Below are 12,110 nucleotides of genomic sequence, written 5' to 3'. Positions count from 1 at the left end.
CTGCTACAGACTAGGGACCGAATGGCTAGGCAGCAGTTCTGCAGAAAAGGACCTAGGGGTTACAGTGGACGAGAAGCTGGATACGAGTCAACAGTGTGCCCTTGTTGCCAAGAAGGCTAATGGCATTTTGGGCTGTATAAGTAGGGGCATTGCCAGAGATCAAGGGACGTGATCATTCCCCTCTATTCGACATTAGTGAGGCCTCATCTGGAGTACTGTGTCCAGTTTGGGGCCCCACACTACAAGAAAGATGTGGAAAAATTGGAGAGTCCAGCGGAGGGCAACAAAAATGATTAGGGGGCTGGAGCACATGACTTATGAGGAGAGGCTGAGGGAACTGGGATTGTTTAGTCTGCAGAAGAGACGAATGAGGGGGGATTTGATAGCTGCTTTCAATTACCTAAAAGGGGGTTCCAAAGAGGATGGATCTAGACTGTTCTCAGTGGTACCAGATGACAGAACAAGGAGTAATGGTCTCAAGTGGCAGTGGGGGAGGTTTAGGTTGGATATTAGGGAAAACGTTTTCACTAGGAGGGTGGTGAAACACTGGAATGGGTTACCTAGGGAGGTGGTGGAATCTCCTTCCTTAGAGGTTTTTAAGGTCAGGCTTGACAAAGCCCTGGCTGGGATGATTTAGTTGGGAATTGGTCCTGCTTTGAGCAGGGGGATGGACCTGATGACCTCGTGAGGTCCCTTCCAATCCTGATATTCTATGATTCTAAGATACAGGAGGTTTCAGCCTTCATTAGCTTGAAGAGTAATGGACCACATCAGTCTTAGAGAGTATAAGACCACATCTGGCATTCAACCTTTGATCTTCCACTTGAATTAACACAGCAGTACTATGAAATGATCTCTGCTGCAACACACTAACTTAGGTATTTAAAAGATTTTTTTAAACTATGCAAATGAACATACTAGCGTGAATAATTCAGTTGTGGCTGTGCATGCATACATATCAAAACCACAACAGAATAACTGTTGCGTAGGTGTAATTTTAAGTAAAATTAATTCTCTTGTGATTGTTTTAAATATACAGAAGTATTTTACTCAAGAGTGGGATACAAATAAACTTATGTCTAAATTAATGCCTTCCTTGTTTTAGCTAGTTATATCATTCTGCAAATGCTCTCCCTGTATATGGCTGGTACCCTATTGCTAAACTATCTAGTTTAGTAACTGATCACCAATCATAGGCATTATCTACAAACTGGCTTCTAAGGCAGAACTTAAAACCACTTGATTGTGTTTGTTTGCTCAATAGACTTGGCCAGTTTATTTTGAATGGTCCTATTTTAACAAATCACTATTACGTATACGCTAGTTGAAATGTTGGAAATTGAATGCTTGACATTGCTTTTACAATGAAGGTGAACACTTGGATACTTGTTGCAGCATCTGTGTCTCCAATTATATTCCTGCTTTAAGGATCACAGGGTCAATGTAAAAAGATTAGGGGCCAAATTCTGCTCTTATTTACATCAGAGTACATGAAGAGTATCTTCACAGATGTCAATGAAGTCAGAGAGAAAGAGATCAGAATGAGTCCCTAGGTTTATGAAGTTTCTTCACTTTGCTCCATTAGAGAGCTGGTATCAATTACCAGTCACGGTAGAAAAGTTTGAAATAACTGAAGAGTTAGCAATTTAATTTGTACTACTTAGCCATTACCTGGATGCCATATGGTATTAAAACATATTTACCCAACTTTCAGCACGTAAATAATCCCAGTGAAGTCAGTGCTTACAACAGCCACTGATAAGACAGTATTAACATCTTGGTCCTTGGTATTTCTGGGCCAAATTTAGGCCCTATTCTGTTTAAGGCAGTCAGCCATTTATTAATATTGTACAAATCATCATTAACATAGGCTTGTATTCTAACCCTGACACAGAACAAGACAGAGCTTTTTATGTAGATTAATCCTGCCAAGAACTGGAGCGATCAGTACTAAAGGAGGGGTGACAGGATCACAGATAGGTTTATTTTAAAATAGTAACTGGATTTCTTTCCTGTCATGGGACAAGTAACTGGGTTAAGGATATCTGATGAGCAGCCAGCAAAAGTATTTAAGATGCAATGGTCACAAACAGTTATTGTACTAACATCAGGATCAGAAGTGAAGTTCATCACAGAAATCAACATTTTAAGTGATCTCCAGAGTTTTTACTAAGAAAACAGCCAGATTACTTTCAATCTTTAAAATTTATGCTGTTACATCTCTCATCTCATTTATATATGATGAGCACAATAATTCTGCATTGCATTTAATATCAAATATATTGAGGAACTAAAGTACCGAGACCACCCTCACCAATTTATCAGTTCTACTTTTAGGGAACAGTATTTGAAATGCCACATTCCTGGCAGCAAGTACTAATTACACAATGTCATGGTAAATATCATGAATATCTGAAACAAGGTCTAAATGGGGGTAGCAGCTGTGCCTCTTATGTTTGGAGCTGTGCCCACTAACATGTAATAAATCACTAGCAATTTATACCCTGACAGCATATTTTATATTGCTTCTGAGATACTAATAGTCACTATCCAGAATGATCATTTAAATGATAAAGTAATTTATGAAGGTTTAATGCTAAACTTTACTGGGAGAGGCCATGCTTGGCTTTCACAGATATCAGCTAGATGGAAAAACGAAGGTTAAACTATATAAACGCACTTTGCAAATGCTCTCACATAGAGCCAGTATGAACTACATCAAAGCCTCTGGTCACTTATTTTTTTAAATTCATGTTAACAGCTAAGGTAAACAGAGAGCCTTAAACAGAATAGGAGTCCATAGCTCCCCCAAACACACAAGAAACAACATAAGTATTTTACATGAGAGGCAAATGGAAGTCATACCATCAGAAAGTCTAGTGAAGTTTACAGCCACAATAGATTTCCATATGATTGTGAGTCTTTGTTCTGATATATAAATGGTGAAAGATATTTTGAATGTCAGGTCAGCCAGTCCTACATGTATCAAGCATCAGGTATCACATGAGTGTGAAAGCCACACAAAGAAATAACTTCATGTGGGCCTGGCACCCGTTTGAGTAAAATACCAGATTAAGCAGTTTCGTGGCTGAATTTAGGTAGGGGTGGAATTCTAGAGCCATTTGTATAGGACACAAGTTTAGCATTCTAGCCTCTGTCCTAAATCCTTATTTTAAAAGTAATGTACACAAAAACAGCTTTTAAAAAAAATCAAATCTAGCTAGTCAGCAACAGACCTCTCTGTGACGGGTTGGATCACAGAAACCCCCTTGGGAGCTGCCATCCAATGTACCAAGACTACCTCTGCTTCTGTTTTCCCTGCCAGCTTAGGACTCCAGCACCCTGTCTTGCTGAGCCAGACACTCCAGTCTGCTCTAACAAAGACTCAGGGTCTGAATCACTTAAGAACATAAGAACATAAGAAAGGCCGTACTGGGTCAGACCAAAGGTCCATCTAGCCCAGTATCTGTCTACCGACAGTGGCCAATGCCAGGTGCCCCAGAGGGAGTGAACCTAACAGGCAATGATCAAGTGATCTCTCTCCTGCCATCCATCTCCATCCTCTGACGAACAGAGGCTAGGGACACCATTCTTACCCATCCTGGCTAATAGCCATTTATGGACTTAGCCACCATGAATTTATCCAGTCCCCTTTTAAACATTGTTATAGTCCTAGCCTTCACAACCTCCTCAGGTAAGGAGTTCCACAAGTGGAACTCCAAAGCTGCAAGTTTACCCCAAAACAGCTCACAGGAGTGTGCTTGTCTTTAGCACTCAGATGCCCAACTCCCAATGGGGTCTAAACCCAGATAAATCCGTTTTACCCTGCATAAAGCTTATGCAGGGCAAACTCATAAATTGTTCGCCCTCTATAACACTGATAGAGAGATATGCACAGTTGTTTGCTCCCTCAGGTATTAATACACACTCTGAGTAAATTACTAAATAAAAAGTGATTTTATTAAATACAGACAGTAGGATTTAAGTGGTTCCAAGTAGTAACAGACAGAACAAAGTAAGTTACAAGCAAAATAAAATAAAATGCGCAAATCTATGCCTAATCAAACTGAATACAGATAATCTCACCCTCAGAGATGCTTCAGTAAGTTTTTCTCAGACTGGACACCTTCCAGGCCTGGGCACAATTCTTTCCCCTGGTACAGCTCTTGTTGCAGCTCACGTGATAGCTAGGGGATTCTTTATGATGGCTCCTCTCCCTCTCTGTTCTCTTCCACCCCTTTATATATCTTTTGCATAAGGCGGGAACCCTTTGTCCCTCTGGGTTTCCACCCCCCCTCACTGGAAAAGCACCAGGTTAAAGATGGATTCCAGTTCAGGTGACATGATCACATGTCACTGCAAGACTTCATTACTCACTTGCCAGCACACACACATACAGGGAGACTTACAGGTAAACAGCCATCTGCAGACAATGGGAGTCATCAAGATTCCAAACCATCATTAATGGCCCACACTTTACATAATTACAATAGGCCCTCAGAGTTGCATTTTATGTTTCTAGTTTTAGATACAAGAGTGGTACATTTCTACAAATAGGATGATCACACTCAGTAGATTATGAGCTTTGTAATGATACCTTACAAGAGACCTTTTGCACAAAGCATATCCCATTTGTATTATAGTCACTTATCAAATTTTTTATAAAACTATCCCAGTTACATTATATTCACTTATTATCATGTTTTTATAAAACCATGTAGACTGCACAACGTCACACTCTCTTCACACTCTGCATCAGATAATTCAGGGTGGCCTGCTCCCTAATAAAGCAGTAAAGTTTTGTCTGAATTGATCTATTCCACTTCCAAGATAGCAGAGACAGTGACTCAACTTCCCCCTTCAAGATGAGACTTAGGAAAGACAGATCCATTTTCCATGCCACACTCTCTTGAGAAAATTGTTGATACATTTTGCCAATATAGCTCAATCACAGTACTGAGCAATGACTCACTTGTAAGGCAAGTTTTTAATGACAAAAAACTCCACCAGAAACTAGCATACAGTTAATTTGTGACTTAAATCATAAACCTGTCCAGGGGGAAAGGGGAAGTTTAAGCTCAATGTGACACCAGATGTGCAATATTCATCCTGTAAACTAGTTTGCACATCCATAAATTTGTCAATATCTAGGGGATATCATAATAAATTAAAACTTATTAAAGTTAGCCCTGTGTTGCAAAGTACACTTTTATCTCAATCCTGAAATAGCTTAAGGTTGCCATTTTCTAACTTATTTCTCCCAGTCATTAACCACATATTGAGCTCCTGACACAATATGTGAAGATATATGAAGGGGCAAATCCTGCAGTATTTATTCAGGGAGAGGTTCCAACAGAGGTGTTCACTAACAGTTCTGTTTGAGTTCTGCCAGAATTGGGACTGTGATGGGTTCGGTCACAGAGACCCCCTTGGGACTGTCACCCGACGTGCTGAAATGACCTCTGAGCCCGTTTTCCCTGCCACCTTGGGACTCCAGAACCCTGCCTTGTTGAGCAGACACTAGCCTGCTGAAACACAGACCCAGGTCTGGTCCACGCCCCCAAAGCTGCAGACTTTAACCAAAAACTGTTCAACAGTTTACTTGCCTCCAGCACCCAGACGCTCAGCTCCCAGTGGGATTCCAAGCCCCAAATAAATCCGTTTTACTCTGAATAAGCTTATACAGGGTAAACTCATAAATTGTCTGCCCTCTACAACACTGATAGAGAGATATGCACAGCTGTTTGCTCCCCCAGGTATTAATCACTTACTCTGGGTTCATTAATAAACAGAAGTATAAAAAGTAGGATTTAAGTGGTTTCAAGTAACAGACAGAACAACGTAAGTCACTAAAGCAAAATAAAGCAAAAACACTCAAGTCTAAGCCTAAGAAACCGATTACAGGTAAAATCTCACCCTCAGAGATGTTCCAATAAGCTTCTTTCACAGACTAGACTCTTTCCTAGTCTGGGCCCAATCCTTTCCCCTCGTACAGTCTTTGTTAGTTCCAGCAGACATCTTAGGTGGAAAGCAGGGGTGTTCTCATGACTGGCAGTCCCATTTGTTCTGGCCCCCCGCCCCCCTTGTATAGCTTTGGCACAAGGCAGGAATCTTTTGTCTCTCTGGATCCCCACCCCTCCATCTAAATGGAAAACTATCAGATTTAAGATGGATTTCGTTACCAGGTGACATGGTCACATGTCACTGTAAGACCTCATTCTTCATTACTCACAGGTTGGCCCACACGTACACAGGAAGGCTTGCAGGTAAATAAACCATCCACAATCAATTGTCCTAGTCAATGGAACCATCAAGATTCTAAACCACCATTAATGGCCCACACTTTGCATAATTACAATAGGACCTCAGAGTTATACTTCATATTTCTAGCTTCAGATACAAGAATGATACATACATACAAATAGGAGGAATATATTCAGTAGGTTATAACCTTTGTTATGATACCTTACAAGAGACCTGTCACATAAAGATATGCTTATGAGTGTGAATATGATGTAACTGGAATATTTCCATAAAACATTGAGTGCAACGTCACAGGGACCTTAGGATTTAACACTATTTGATGAACCCTTGGCCACTTGAAGTTGCAGACAAGCAACAGCATCAGAAGTTCATAGCATTTCTTTCTCTAGAGTTCCCAGCTTCTTTCTCTACAATCTAAAGGTGACTTATAAAGACAAACAAATTTAGTTAGTGTCTTTTTTGTTTCTTCATGATGTATACAGAAGGCCTAAAATAGTGGTGTTAGCTTTTTTTAAAAGCTTTCTCAGCTTGTTTTTCAATATTAGAAATTCAGGTTTGTCTACCCTTCCCCCCATAGAGAATTACTGCAGAACTAGCAGGACAACATCACAAGTACCAAGGAAGTGAAAACCACCACAACTGGGGAGGGAGGGAAAAATTTTATCATCTATTTAACCTAAAAGCTTGACAAAGTTGGGAGGAAAAATCTTTGTTAAAGATTCAATACACTGCTCCATTTATAAAAATGTGGATAACGTTTATTTTTTTCCCCCGTCTTAGTTTTGTTTATTTAGATTGCAAGGTCTTCAGGGCAGGGATTGTTTCTTAGTCTATGTATGTACAGCGCTGAGCTTAACAGGGTTTCAAGTTGGGTTTAGGCTTCTAGACATTACTGTAATACAAATAAACTATTATTATTACTACCCATGTAATTTAAGGCTGAGAAAGCTTCCCCCCTCCAGTTGCCTGGTTTTCCAGTGAGACCTCCAGCAAAAAAAGGAAAGACAGGACCTGATAGTCCCAAGGTAAACAAACAAGCAGAAAAGGAACTTATTTATGTGTCTTGAAGAAGCAAGACAACTTTTTCCTCATTTGCACATCATCTTTAAGTTGTAGGAGTACAAAGTTAACAAAATATAGTGAGTGTAAAGTTGCAGATGCATGCAGCACAATGACTCAAAGGGCTCATTCGTGATTTTGTAACCAGTTAGTGGCAGATAACTAACTGGTTACAAGTAACATTGTTTCCTCACAGCTTCTTTTCTGCCATTGCAAGTAGGTTTGTGCATTTACATCTGCTACACTGCCTAACTGTATTGGTGCATTCTGGGAAACACTACACAGCGCTGACTCTTGCTTCGTGTTTTTTTCCCTAGATCACAAAACTTATTATGCATGTCCCACTACCAAAACAAGCCACACAAATGCAGCAATCTTTAGCAAATAACAAACCTTTTTAATGTGAAAGTATGTAGCAGTATTTAGCAGAATACTATACATTTAGGTGTGGTTGAAAGAGGCTCAAAGATTTTATCTCTTCACTAATAAAAGCAACAATACCTTTTACTCAAAGCCACAGAATGTGTTGGCGGGTGTTTAACTCACTTCCTCCTTCCCCCCATATACATGCTATTTACAGTGAAGTCTGCTTTACAATCAAGTAGGACTTAGTGATCTGGCAGAGAGGTGTAAGTTAATGTCTGAGTATTCTGACTCAAAAATGTTTTACTAAATTAGTTGGACATATCGTGACTTTCTTACCATACACTCCTTTGTCCAAAAGAAGTAAAAATTCATCCACTGCATTCCGCATCTCAGATTCAGTAAGATCCAGAAGAGAAACAACTTTGAAATCCAGCTGTCTCAGCAAGTTGGTCAATTCATAGACATCCACCATTGGAGCTTTCAGCTGAGGGTGATTCCAGTAGCTCATGTTTCCTATTAACAAAGCTACTTTGTCAATTGCTGCAAAGAAATGAAAACATTTTTATACATTGAGTCAAATATTTTATTTTTTTTAAAAAAAGATGAGCTATTCTCAAATCTAAGTGCATGTAAAATATTTAGTACATTAAAAAAAAAAATGGCTCTGTGCCAGCAAAGAACTCTCCTAGGTGCCTGGTTTAAAATTTCATTAATTTCCAATCACTTGCTCTGAAAAAGCCTGGGAAACCAAATAAGTCTTGCAGTGTGTCCTGAATGTGAACAAATGCATCCAAAGCTTCTTAACTGGCTGTTCTGTCAATAAGTCAGTCACTACTGTACCTATGATTCTCTGCCTGCCTCGAGTTAGCATCTCTCTTGAAGTGCAAGAAAGTAGTTCACCCTCCATAACAGTATTGAAATGTATCTGAATCAGTATTATATTGCCTGTGCCAGTATGCAAATACTATACCCAAGTTTTCTATGCAACCCTATATTCATAGGCACGTAACTTTCCAAAACATTCCCATAATAAATCTTCCATGCTAGATCTCTCCCAAAATGTGAAATTTGGAGGTCTGAGCAAGAATTGCTATAGCGTTTTTAGAGCATTGGAGAGCCTCTAAGTGAGAAGAGAACCCCTTCCTCCCCATTAATAACTTGCTATATTGTTTAGACCAGAACTACATTAAAAATAGCTGAGGTTTGAGAGTTTAATGTAAAAGTGGACAGTACTTATTGAAGACTGATGCCTTTATCGGATTATTCAATCAAAACTAATGTATTTTCCAAAAGTTTAAATCATTTTTGTGCTGACCACGAACAGATTCTCTCATTAAGACCCAGATCTTGCACTGAGAATTGCATGACAAATTCCCTCTTCCACTCCCCCAAATACACACAATGACGTCAACTGGACTCCCCATGCATGCATGAAAAGTCACTTGCAGGATCAGAGTCTAACTTCCATTACCTTAAAGGCCAATGATTCAGTGTGCATGCATGTGCAGCTTGGGAAAGTGCACACCTTCAAAACTGCTTTGGAAGCAACTATCTGGTTTTGTCTGCCTACTGCTTATTAACCTGTACCCTTTCACCTCCCCAAAAAAGATTCATAGCATCTTTATCATTAAAACTTTTTTTGCAGCTGAAAAGCCTCCAAGGCCTTGACCTATTCTAAAGCCACAGACTTGCAGTCACTCAATCTGCCTAGCAGGATACCCTTGGAGCCTCCAAAACAGAGAAAAGTATTCGTTTGGGTCCACATTTCACAACATTTGTTCAGCATATTGATAAGACAAATTTAAAGTTTTCAGATGTGTGAATAAAAAACAACCAAGGCTCCGTGGATACCTGTTCAAGTGGCAGAAAAAATTTGCTTCAAAGTCTATTTACTGTTTGGGCTGTTCACAGTTTGAGTGAAAGAGAGAAACGGATCATTTATAGGAGGTGCTATAACTAGCTATGCTACAATATAATGAAAGTCATTTTAGACTTAAAAAATTATACACTTTCAAGGCTTCAATAACCACCTATTTAGATGTTTTGTACAATGTTGTGTCAATGTTGTCCAAAAAAATGCAGTGTTGTCAGCATAAATAGGTTATTCTTACTTAACACTACAAATTAGGAGCTATAAATTAATAAAAATTTGCATGCCATCAAGTCTAATTAAATTGCTTAAACATACACAAGTTCAATTTCCATTTGCTACTGGTCTATTATGCCAGTAGAGTTCATGAATATCTTGGATATGAACTCAATGCTTTTTCTAGAAAGGGTTTAGTGCAAGGATGTTTGAATAAATCCATATAAAGAGCTTCTAATTAAGGTCATGGAAGCACTAACTCTCAACTATGATTTTAATAGAAGAGGAGGTTGTACCTGGAATTTGTGTATTAGTTGCTAGTAAACTGGCTACCAGAATTAGATCCTATCATACACAATTTAATATCTGAAATCACACCACGTTAAACTTTGGTAGCAAGCTTATTGACGCTAGTCAGTGATCATTCAAAACTGTTGATAAAGATTTGAGAGAGACTGAAATTGCATGATTCAACACATAACTTCTGCCCAATAACTGACTGTGATACTGGGAGAGGTACTGGTAACAGGGAAAATCACAACATTTTTAATGAGGTACTGAGTTTCAACTTGTGCTGGATGTCAAGAGGTATCAGATCCATTTTATTTCTACCGTGTGGATTCTTCTGTATAAACACAACTGAATTGGCTCAGGCAAAAACAGCAATCAATTTCTCTCTGTAGTGACTTATTATGGCATGGAAGCCTGCCATTATGCACACAGCTTGTATCTTGCTGTTTCAACAAAATGCTTTGACCTTTTATTGTTACAGTCTATGTTTATTCTCTTTCACAAGGAAGGTTCTTAGCCAAAGAATCCAATTCCAGTGGACGTTTTCAAGCTACCTCAAAGCCAAATCCCATAAAATGGACAATGGAGTAAGAAATTCCCCTTGTCTAAAAGAAACTGAGCATCAAAGTTGTTGCTTAACTTAGACATTAGGAATTCTAGGACTGTAACAAACATGGTACCAAAGGTGCTATGATGTGTCTATGCCTGTAAGCTATGAGGTTCTTTTAATTGTCTATTTATAGACTTTATGATTTCTGAGAATCAAATGCTGGAATCAGGTTGAACATAGGCATATATTTTGTATCTGCCATTCAGGACACCTAACAATCAAAGATAGACTACTAAGGCAATCAGACAGTCAAAAATACGTAAGTTAGAATGTTTGCAATGAAGAGGTAACATGGCCTTTTTTTGGCTGATCAGAGATTTCCAGCCCAAATGCAACGAACCTATACACAAAAGAGAGTACTGAATAACGCTAAATGGTATGGTTATATTTCACAAGAAGGTCAAGCAAGACAGATTTTACAAGAAGATGGAAGTTCAGATGTGCTAACAGAGTGGTTTCAAGTTAATAAAAGACATGTCCCAATTAGATAGGCCCCTTGTAACGTGTAGAGACCCCCTTTCACCTTCTCTCTCCCCATCACTTATTTTTTCTTTGAAGAACAATCTCTACTTACAAGATTAAAATCACACAATAAAGTTAGGAAACATATTATATCTTTAGTAGGGTTGCCAGGCATCCGTTCGCCGGTGCACCGGGGGTCCCGGGCTAAGGCAGGCTACGTGCCTGCCCTAGCTCCGCACAGCTCCCAGAACAGGCTGCCAGGTCCTTATGGCCCCTGGGAGGCTCCCCAGACTGCCCCTGCCCCAGTGCTGGCTCCACAGCTCCCATTGGCCAGGAACCGCGACCAATGGGAGCTACAGGGGCATTGCCTGCGGGCGCGAGGGCAGCCCGCGGCGCCTCCCTGGCCGCCCATGTGCCTAGGGGCGGCAGGGACCTAGAGCCCACACCCCCAGTCCAGAGCCCATACCCCCACTGCACTCCAACCCCCTGCTCCAGCCCCACCCCCTCTCCCACACCCCAAACCCCTCATCCCCGGGCCCACCCCAGAGCCCGCACCCCCAGCCAGAGCCCTCATCCCCCTCCCACACCCCAGCCCCCTGAAAGCGAGTGAGGGTCGGGGAGAGTGAGCGACGGAGGGAGGAGGGATGAAGTGAGCAGGGGCAAAGCCTTGGAGAAGGGGCAGGGGCCGGGTAGGGATGTTGGGTTTTGTGCAATTCGAAAGTTGGCAACCCTAACCTTTAATAAAGTATGGCAAAACTCATCTAATAAGTGTATTGAAACACTTACCGTGACACTCAAACACTATGTGCGTGCAGTCAGTGCACATATTTCCAGCAGAAGGCATTTGTTGCAGCCAAGGTGTTCATGTACTGACTGAGGAACACCTATTGCTATTGTGCTGTTTATTTTTATTTAATTAAAAAAAACCTCGTTCCATCTTAATCTGAAGGCATAGGTGATCATGTAGCACAA

The 12,110-nt window shown here is 40.3% G+C and overlaps 1 protein-coding gene across 1 annotated transcript in view; it reads right to left on the bottom strand.

Moving 5' to 3' along the window:
• Nucleotides 1-12,110, bottom strand: part of MALT1 (MALT1 paracaspase) — a 69,598-nt gene that overhangs the window by 21,928 nt on the left and 35,560 nt on the right. Inside the window, exon 10 of the mRNA XM_065406776.1 lies at nt 8,026-8,229. Within this exon, the coding sequence (XP_065262848.1) occupies nt 8,026-8,229 (204 nt within the window). The remainder of the gene's footprint in view (nt 1-8,025; nt 8,230-12,110) is intronic.

This window comes from Emys orbicularis, chromosome 6 (assembly GCF_028017835.1).
Source record: "Emys orbicularis isolate rEmyOrb1 chromosome 6, rEmyOrb1.hap1, whole genome shotgun sequence".
NCBI classification, from domain to species: domain Eukaryota; kingdom Metazoa; phylum Chordata; order Testudines; family Emydidae; genus Emys; species Emys orbicularis.
This window is presented reverse-complemented; position numbering and strand designations above follow the sequence as displayed.